The following is a 10,256-nucleotide window of genomic DNA, read 5'->3' on the forward strand; positions in this document are numbered from 1 at the left end:
AGATCAACCAACCAAATTCCAGCTCTGCCACATACTAGCTGTGTGATCTTGGACAAAACACTTAACATCTCTGTGCCACAATGTGTCCATGTGTAAAATAATGTTATAATAGTAGCCATGGTACAGGGTTCTTATGAGGATTACATAAAGAAAATGCTTAAAACATGTTGCCACATAGGAAGCACTATATGCAGGTTAGCTGTCATCACTATCAAACAAAGTATTTTCCAAAGAGGAGACTTACCTACGACAAATTTGCACCTCTGCCTGGAAGAATTTTTCCACTGATCCTGGACCTGAACAGGCCATCTGTGGGAAAAGACATTGAAACATGAAAATCCAGCCTCACCATGCAGCCTCCACCTCTTACTGGAAACCAAGGAGTGCCTACCTCTCTGAGCTTCTTGAAGATAAACGGTGTGCCACGCTTGTGCCCTCTGTAGACGTCGGCAAAGGTCCCCTCACTGATTTTGTGGCTTGGGTTGAAATTATCAGTTGCCTGGATCACATCTACCTCACTCCAGAAAAGGTCATCTCCAGCCAGGCTTGAAAGTGTCTCTTGCTTAGGAATGGAGGCACTGAAATCCTGGAAATTCATAGAGAAGAGACAGAGATTAATATGGAAAGTATTATTTTCCCTACTACCTCAGGGAATCTCAGAACAGCAGAGCTGAGGGGTGAATGGGATCATCTCATCCAGTGAGGAGGAATACAAAAAGGACAGATCCCAGCTCCACTTCTAACCTGCTCTGTGACTTTGGACAAATTACTTAACCTCTCTGAGCCTTCACTGCCTCATCAGCAAAAACGAAGATAATCATAGTACCCTGAAAGGTAACATTACCTTTCTACCTATAGATTAACTACAATGTGAGTATTCCCAGCCCACGGTCAATGTTTCCTTTATTTTTTATTTTCAGTTTACAAAGGGTCAAACAACTGAAGTCAGATTCCACTCCAGGTCAGTGGCTGGGCTGGCGCCCCTGGTCCTACACATGGTATACATGCTGAGAAGCAGGATACAGGTCCACATAACCTATGTAAGTCTAAGAAAAGCGGCCCTCCTTAAAATAGGTAGACACAAATTTCCATTTTTTAAAGTTATATATGCTTTTATAAGGAACTCCCAGGTGGCACAGTGGTAAGGAACCCACTAGCCAATGCAGGAGATGTGGTTCAATCCCTGGGTTGGGTAGATCCCCTGGAGTAGGAAATGGCAACCCACTCCAGTATTCTCGCCTGGGAAATCCCATGCACAGAGGAGCCTGGCGGACTGCAGTCCACAGGGTCATAAAAGAGTCCAACACGACTGAGCCTGCACGCACAGCACAGCATAGCAGGCTCTCACAAACAGTTTTAAAGAATTAGAGTCGGGGGCTAATTGTGCATGATCCCATTATCCTCTTCTTGCCAGTTAGATATATGAGGATTTCTTTTTTAAATTGGGATTGTGGGAATTCCTTAGAAGTCCAGCAGCTAGGACCATATACTTCAACTTCAGGGTTCATGGGTTTGATCTCTAGTCTGGGAACTAAAGATCCCAGAAGCTGCGGTTCAGCCAAAAAAAGAAGAAAAATAAAGGATAAATAAATAAAAACTGAGATCATGTCACACACATTGTTTTGATTTCTGGTGTTTTCTTTTAACATTACTTCATGATTATTCTCCCAATTATTCAGTTGTCTTTGAAATGATTAATTATTAAAATATAAATCACCTTGCTTAAGTGATAGTCCCATTTATGGAAGAGCTCCACTGACCAGATCTGTGTAGCACTGGCTTCCCTGCCAGACACCAAGACACTTTTAAGGGCCCACAAAAATGTCTTAACATAATTTCTTTCAAAGTCTAAAGAATAAAAATGTACTTTTCACCTCAAAGAAAATGTTGAAATTTTTAATCCAACTTGGATTATGTTCATCTTTAAAACCATTGCAATCATAAAATATGATTTTAAAAAACATTTTTAAATGAAAGAAAGAGCCTAGAAAGGCAAAAAGTGCTTAAGATTCACAGAAGTCACTAGTGACCCTGGACCCAAATCATTAAAAATTCAGAATAAATCAGATATATTTTGTGTTGAAAAAAGGTTGGAGGGAAGGCATGTTCTAAGCAAATGACTACTGCCACCAAGATATTTCGGGGGGTGAGGAGGATGCCAATTATCAGCTCTCATTTAAACACAAATAATGGAAAAGCTCATTAAAAACTAAAGCTCACTCTCTCCCCGACCCTCTCTCCTGTTTTATTGAGGGTTGGCACTTAAGAGTCTTAGAAGCTCAGAGTAATTCGATGGGGTTCGCCTCTTCACTTGGACCCCTAACCCCCAAACTGGTCTCAGGGAATAAACACATTGCATTTTAGAAAGACAGTCAAAGCCAGGGGTTACACTCAGGGTGGAGGGTTTACCTTTGAATCAGCTGAGGCAGTCTGGTTGGTTTTTATGGAAGAAGAGGCATCTTCAGGAGGGGCTGGGAGGTTGACTCTGACTGCAGCAGGTCCTGAAAAGGAGAGACAGTGGATCAGGCCTCGGATGCTGGAGGAAGGTGGGAGGGGTCCCTGACTGGTCTCCCGACCCGGCCAGTGTCTCATTCACGCCAGTGACACTTACTGTCGATCATGACGTCAGCCATTTCCTGACAGCCAGGCGCTAGCCCACAGGCTGCTCACATGTTACCCTGTGGAAGACTTCTCACAGCCCTGTGGGTTGGTCCTATACAAAGTCCCCCGTGACAGGAGGCGGAAAGGAGGCGCTGGAGGCGGCTGGCTGCCCAGGGCCACACTGATGGAAGTGGCAAAGTCAGCCTTCAAAGGGAGCTCCCTGTGCCTTCCGACTCCCAGCCCTAACCCACCTCCCTCTAAAGCAGCTGAGAAGGACACAAGTGAATCAGCTACAGAGCCTGACTTCTAGAAACCTCCATGTGGCAGGAATGGCAACAACCAGCCTCCCCGGAGAGAGGCAAGAGAGGTCTGCCTCAGTGAGTTAGAGATCAAGGAAGGTTTCACAGAGGAAGGAACACTTGACCTGGACCTCCAAGATGAAACATTTGCAACAAGTAGCTGTGAGGGAGGGAAGGCACCAAGGCCGAGGAACCAGCCCATGAGGAGGTAAAGCCACAGCAGGAAAGCCCAGGCTGTGGTAAGCATTCCAGGCACGCTCAGTTAACACACACTGAGAGTATGCCGGGCTCTGTTCCCAGCCCTTCCCTGACCTAATTCATTTCACCCTCACAACAGTTGCAGGAGACAGACGCATCATCTACTCTTTACAGGTGGTGAAACTAAGGCACACAGAGGTGACCCCACCTTTCCAAAGACACCCAGTCAGTGGCTCCAGAGTTTGTGCTTTCACGCCCTTAGTGAATGGAGAAGATTCACAAGAGACACGTGAAAGTGGACCTTGGCCAGAAGCCAGAGCTTCAGATGCCATCCTCTGGAAATACCCAAGTGGTCCTCCCGCAGGCCTGGCCTCTGTGTAACAGGAGGCCGGCCCTCCCAAGGGAACCTGACTTTGGCCCCAGTGTTGTGGACCTAATCCACCTGCTTCAAGTATGTCTGGCTTACATTACCAGCAAAGGAGTGATTAATGTGGAACTTTGGCCATAAAAATTAACTCAGAAGACTGAAAACAGCACCATGGTGAAACTAGAACCAGCTTTTCAAAACTATTTACCCAGGCAGCTAATAAAACAAAACTCACCTGATACAAAGTCTGAGGCACTTTCATTCTCTGAGGAGAGGGGCCACCCTAAGTAAGCCTCTCTCCCTGAGTTTTCTGCTGCTTCTAGAGTTTTTGTTTGTCTTTTGTTTTCTTTTTTTCCCCCATATTTTCCAGCACTGGCTATATTTGAAAGGACTACACTTGAGAAGGTACCATGTTGGTATACCCACACTGCACCAGAGACCCCCAGAATGGGGGTAGTAACAATAAACACCCCTCCCCAAAATACACAGGTGTACACACAGTCACACATACCCTCTCTGTCCCTCAGGGCACTGCAGCTTAAACTGAGCTTCGGAATAAGAGCTATAGCTCAGGTATAGATATTAAACTTTCGGCCAATAAAAAGGAAAAAATAAAACCAGAATAAACGAATAAAGAAGATGGGGTATTTTTACTCAGCCACTAAAAAAAAATGAAAGGGAAAAGGGAAAAGGTTGAGGGAGAGATAAATTAGGAGCTTGGTTTAACAGATACACACTACTATATACAGAATAGATAACCAACAAGGACCTACTATATAGCACAGAGAATTATACTCAATATTCTGTAATAAGCTATAAGGGAAAATAACCTGAAAAAGAAAAGAATAGATATATATATTTGTATAACTAAATAACTCTGCGGTATACCTGAAACCAATACAACATTGTAAATCAACTATACTTCAATTAAAAAAAAATAAAAAGGTAAAACAAATTAAGTAAAACCAGCAACACATTGCAGACCAGCTGCTGGCAGTATAACTGACCAAAGACCAGCTGCTCATTCAGATCCCTCTGTGCATCTGCCCCCAGGCTGAGCTTGCCACAGCTGCCCCCACCCCTGGTGCCTGGATGCAGAGGGGAGGCTCCCTGGGTGGGTGCTCCACCCACAGCTGCTCCATCTTCAGAGGCCTCCACTGTCACCCCGCTATCTCTTAGGCTCGGCTCAGTGCCCTTCCTTGGCCTGAGTCACAGTGGTCATAGTCGTCCACCTCCTAGGTGTGGGTCATGCGTCCGTGCTGCCCCACGATGTTTTCTTTCACTCTGCTCTAATTCACATCTTGAGTATTCAGCATTGAATCCCTAGTCTTTTGTGCATGTAACACACACTCTAACACCTGTGTTCCATGCACACTGGCGGGCAGAGGCTCTGCACTCTGGGGACAGCTGCTCTAGGCCAACTCAACTCCCCCGCTGCTTCTTTCCTGCATTTCTGCACAATCCGCTCCCCCCACCCCAGGGTGGCCGCACTAGGCTGCACACATGGTCCCTCACCCTCTCCCACTGCCCAGCAATACCAAGGTCTGCACTGGCCTCACACAGTCACGATTCTCTGGTCTGATACCTGGGGTTTGCTCTGGGGGCTGCACCAAGCCTCTCAGTGTAGGGAGATCGCTGAGGTCTGCTCTTGTGACACAGGAGAGCTACTGAGGGTGGTTCAGTCTGTTTGTCTCTCTGGTTTGGAGAGTGGAGGGAAAGGGAGTGGAATGTGGGCCAGTACTGCAAGGCTGAGAAACCAGGTAAGAACAAGCCTTTGCTTTCTTTGGAAACACTCATGGAAGACACTGGTCTACACAAATGTCATTTCCAAAACACTAGAGTTCAACTTTCGTGTGCCATTTCCCACAGAAATCTTTCTAGAAGATTTTTTGCTTTCTCAAGCAGAATACACCGAAATCTTGTCCTGCTGAGTTGCATCACTGCAGGCAGAGTGCTGTATCTCATTTTGGAGTTTTCTGGATCCTGCCATGTGGCAGGCAGTGCATCAGCATCTACAGCTTCCCTATCTCTTTCTTGGTAGCAGACAGAACTGAGCTCCAGTCCTGGCTCTGTCATTACTAAAGATTTGAACTTGGGTGAGTTGTGCCTCATTTTAGCTCTCTCAAATGTAAAAATGAAGAAACAACAACAAAAGAAAACAGCAATAGTCCATTCTGTGTAGAGTTCTTTTCCAGATTAAAAGATGGCATAAAGCACAAAGACCAGCCTCTGGTATATATGGGGTACCAAGGCTGGTAAAACTACATATAGAATGAGAGCAAATCAGTTCTGATGAACAGCCGATGCCTCTCCTATAGGTAAGGCTTTGTGACAATTATTTCAGCCGCTCAGTGCCCTTTTATCTGAAATCTAGCTTTGAGTATCTGTTTAAGGAGGTACTGAGAACTTGTCCATGGCTCATCTGCTTGTGTATTTTCCTTCTCCATGTCTCTCCCTACTTCCTCCCTACCTACTGCCAGCGGATCAGGAGATACAGAGGTTAAGATGTGAACTCTGGAACAATTCACATGAGCTGAATCCCACTCCCGCCGCTTGGTCAGCCATAGAGTTTTGACAGGTTATGCCTCCTTCCCTAGCTACCAAGAGCCCTCCGCCCTAGGGTGTCAAGCTGATTCAGTGACTGCCAGTAGGCACCGTTCCCACCTGTCAGTCCTCCTCCCCAGCTACCTTTGCCTCCACCTTCTCCACTCCTATGAGAGAAACAGCTGGAACTTTGGGGCCCAATAGAACCTTGGGGTTTTCCCAAGAGAAGACTGGCTTTGGGTTGTTTGAGGAAATTAATGATCACACCCATATTTTCAGCTTGGGCAAAGATGGACAATAGACTTCCTGTCTCTGTCTACAGATAGTTATGGTCCTGACTTGTCTAAGAACATGTCCTTCCAGGTGCCATTCAAGAAAGCAAAGGGTGCGAAGGCTGGCAGAGACACACGGTGCTTGTTTTCACAGCAGCTGAGCTTAGGAACCTCCAAAGAAGCTGCTTATCAGTAATCTTCTCTAGCCTCACTCCCCTAGAATCTCCCTATTTTATTAGTTTCCTTCCCTTTGGCTACCAACCACTGTCAAATGAGCTTTAGGACCATATCCCCTTATCTTTAATCACTGATCAGAGTTCTGCCCTTAACAAAAAAACTCTTTAGCTGTAGGAAATAATTCAGACTACTTGGACTACAATTAACTTTTCAGACTCAACCTAGCTGGGGTGTCTGGAACATTCCTAAGATCAGCTAATGCTTAATGAGCATCTACATGGTGGTAACCCCAAGGTGTATAATTACTTCCCACACAGGATGATATGGTTTCTATTATTATGCCCATTTCTTAGATGAAGAAAATGAGGTACAGAGAGGCTAAAGTAGTCAGTCTCCTGATAGTGAGGACAGAGCTGGGATTCAAATATAAGTCTGCCAGATGCAAAAGCCCATGCCTGCTCCTCTCAGCCGACACTGACCCTGGCTTCGGGGGCCACATCAATGACTTTGGGAGGTTTCGTGGATTTGGGGTCTCCGGCTCTCTACTCAGGAGACTGCAGAAAAACAGAAGGTGGGTGGGACTCCGGGGGAGACGTGGGAAAGATGGCATGAAGAACGGGTCCCCTGGGGAAGTCACCTGCTGGCTGAGTCCTTCCCCAGGGGACAAGGAGGTGGAGACAACTGAAGCGAGCTGAGAAGCTTTGGGTCAGTGGTGTGTGTAGTGGCTGGGGACATGAGCGTTCAAATCACATGGCTCAGATGCTACTTCCTACCCACATGATCTTGAGCAAGTCACTTTCACGCTCCATACTCAAACTCCACAGAACAAAGCAGCAGATCTCTACCAGGCAGAGGGGAGGACGGCTATGGGGCAGGCAGCGCCCCTTGGCAACCCCCAACATGGCTGCAAGGGCCAGGGGCCTGAGGATGGCAGATGAAGAGGTCAGTAGGCTCCCTGCCCGGAGCCTGTGCTGGGTCTTGGGGAACCAAAGGTAAAATACCTGGGCCCATAGCATATGAACATGATAGGCTATAGGAAATAATTCAGACTACTTGGCCTAGAATTAACTTTCCAGACTCAACCTAGCTGGGGTGCTTGGAATGTTCCTAAGATCAGCTAACGTTTAATAAGCATTTACATGGTGGCAACTCCAAGGTATATGATTCCTTACCACACATGATGAAAACCTCTCTGTGCTTCAGTTTCCTCATCTGTGAAATGGGGAGAAAAATAATACCAAACTCCTACAGTCAGTTGAAGGTTAAAAAGGTCAACATCTTTGAAGGATAAATTTAGAACAGTGTGTAACACATACAAAGCCCTCTGTTACTGAGTTTCTTTTTCCTTTTTACAAAAATGCAGGACTTCCCAGGTGCTCTGCCAATTCAGGGTTCAACCCCTGGTTGGGGAGCTAAGATCCCACATGCTGTGCAGTGAGGCCAAACAAAAAAAAAAAAAGGTAATAGATGGCATATATCCTTCTGTCATCTGACATTTTTAACCTCAGCGTATCACGAGCATATTTCCACGTGTATATACATGTGCTCTGTTGTGCTTAGTTGCTCAGTCATGTCCAATTCTTTGCAACCCTATGGACAGTGGCCCACAAGGCTCCTCTGTCCATGGGAATTCTCTAGGCAAGAATACTGGAGTGGGTTGCCATGCCCTCCTCCAGGGGATCTTCCTAAGTCAAGGATCGAACCCAGGTCCCCCACGTTGCAAGCAGGTTCTTTACCATCTGAGCCACCAGGGAAGCCCGTGTATATTCATCCCTATGTCACTGTTAGCAGGATTTTACTGTTACCACCATCTGTGATTAATTTGGCCACCCACACTCGTTGTTTCCATTTTTTTGCTATTATACTCTGAGCTAAATATCCTCATAGATAAAACAGTTCCTTAAATAAATCTCCTTTAAATTAAAAAATTAAGTTTAATTAAAACTACCTGAGCCTGGAAAGGTGGGTGGCCTCACAGGCTGCCCCGTTTCTTGCTTATCCTCAGTGTTTCTTACAGAAGCTGCCAAAGGCTTTCCTGGCTTCACAGTGTCCGAGAAGTCTGGGATGGAAGACTTGACTTCAAGAACTGGTTTCCCTGAAATGAGGTAGGAAGAAAGAAAGCTATTATCATTCAGTGAAGTGGGTTAGCCATCGAGAGGTTGGATGGAGAAATCTAGAGACTTGGTTCAGAGTCTGGGCTTGGCTTCAGATTCATGCGCCCCCGAAAGTTGTTTCCCTCTCTGGGCCTTGGCCTCCCCGCGTGTAATGTATAGCGCTTGGACCCGACAATCTCTGCGACCGTCCAGCTCAGGCACTCTGAGTCAGACCCACCTGACTTCCAATCCTACCAGCTGTGTGACCTTTGATAAGTCACTTTCCTTCTCTCTCCGAGCCTGTTTCCTCACCTATGAGACAGAAGTGATAGTCATGATAACATCTGCTTGCTTCCCTCACAGGGCTGTCAGGAAGAGGGAATGAGAACGCATACATGAAAGGGCTCTGTAGACCATGAGGTTCCCTGAACACATCGGGGAACCGCTGAGTCCCTAGTTGAGCCCCTAAGTATAAAAGTACTGCCCGTCTTCCAGCTTCCCCTTCCATGAGCAGTGCAGACACGTGCATCCTTCCCTGTTTTAGAGATGGGAAGCCTGAAAATAGCAGCCACGTCAACTTCGAGCCATGACGTCTGGTCAGCCCCAGTTCTGCAAGCATGAAATCCTCCCAAGGTCCTTCAGTGCATCCTGCTGGAGATGAAGATTCTGAGGCCTGAGCAGGTTAAGTGGCTTGTCGGACATCACACAGCCTGAGTAGGCAGGACCGGCTAAAGGAGCCTGGGTGGAGGTCAGCTGCCTTTTGAGAGTAATCACTTCCTCTCTGCAGTGATTTGGGAAACCCCAAAGGTGCTGGAGGGTGTGTTTCCACCAGCTTCCACAGAGCCTGCTCCTAAGAACCGGCTTCCTCTCCCCTCCCCCAGCACTGCCGTCCTCTCAGGTTGGTCCGGCCTCCAGCTCCAGTGGCCTCCAGAGCCCTCCCCAGGTCTCATCTTACTGAGACACCTTCCTGGCCCCGCCACTTCCCGGCTTAGAGCCCATCTGACTCCCCACTTACAGGATAAAACACACACTCCGCACATGAACCCTCTGACACCCCCCACCCCCCACTGCCTCCCAGACCAAATCCTAATTCTACAGCCCTGCGTTCAAGGCCCTTCACCTCCTGGTGGTGAGAGGTGGACCCATATGTTTTTGAGAACCAAAAAAACAGAGCGCCCCAAAGTGTGGGGAAGACTGGCCACTCGCTCGTTCTCACATGGGCAGTGGGTGGGGCTTCAACGAAACACCTCCAGCCTTTGGGTCTGCAGGAGCATTTATTCCAACAGGTAAACTGTGTCTTGGGGCTCCCCAGGGCGGCTCAGCGATAAAGAGTCTGCCTGTCAATGCAGGAGACTCAGGTTTGATCCCTGGGTCTGGAAGATCCCCTGGCGGAGGAAATGGCAACCCACTCCAGTATTCTTGCCTAGGAGAATTCCATGGATAGAGAATTCTAGGCTAGGCTACAGTCCATGGTGTCGCAAAGAATCTGACATGACTGAGCAGGCACACAAACTGTGTCTCTCTATAAATAAAACCAATCATTGCTACGGAACCAAACTTCTCACACAGGCGCTCTGGGACTAGAACAATAATAATGCCTAAATTCACGGCACTGCACACGGAAGGCCGTGCAGATTTATCTGATGTTCTCAACCATCTCTGGTGGCTGACAGCTATCTCTGCCTTTTACTTTTGAGCATATTGA

At 47.1% G+C, this 10,256-nt stretch overlaps 1 protein-coding gene across 4 annotated transcripts in view; it reads right to left on the bottom strand.

The window, feature by feature from the left end:
- The window catches only part of LOC133235143 (interleukin-1 receptor-associated kinase-like 2), a 70,220-nt gene that overhangs the window by 17,944 nt on the left and 42,020 nt on the right, over positions 1-10,256 (bottom strand). For 3 of the 4 annotated variants that reach the window (XM_061396219.1, XM_061396220.1, XM_061396221.1), the window contains 4 exons: positions 8,407-8,553; positions 2,410-2,501; positions 392-586; positions 245-309 (listed from right to left, as the gene is read on the bottom strand). In XM_061396219.1, the coding sequence (XP_061252203.1) occupies positions 245-309; positions 392-586; positions 2,410-2,501; positions 8,407-8,553 (499 nt within the window). Of the gene's footprint in view, positions 1-244; positions 310-391; positions 587-2,409; positions 2,502-8,406; positions 8,554-10,256 lie in introns of those variants that run through there. The other variant, XM_061396225.1, reaches the window with a different exon arrangement.

Source organism: Bos javanicus, chromosome 22 (assembly GCF_032452875.1).
Source record: "Bos javanicus breed banteng chromosome 22, ARS-OSU_banteng_1.0, whole genome shotgun sequence".
In the NCBI taxonomy this organism is placed as follows: Eukaryota; Metazoa; Chordata; class Mammalia; order Artiodactyla; family Bovidae; genus Bos; species Bos javanicus.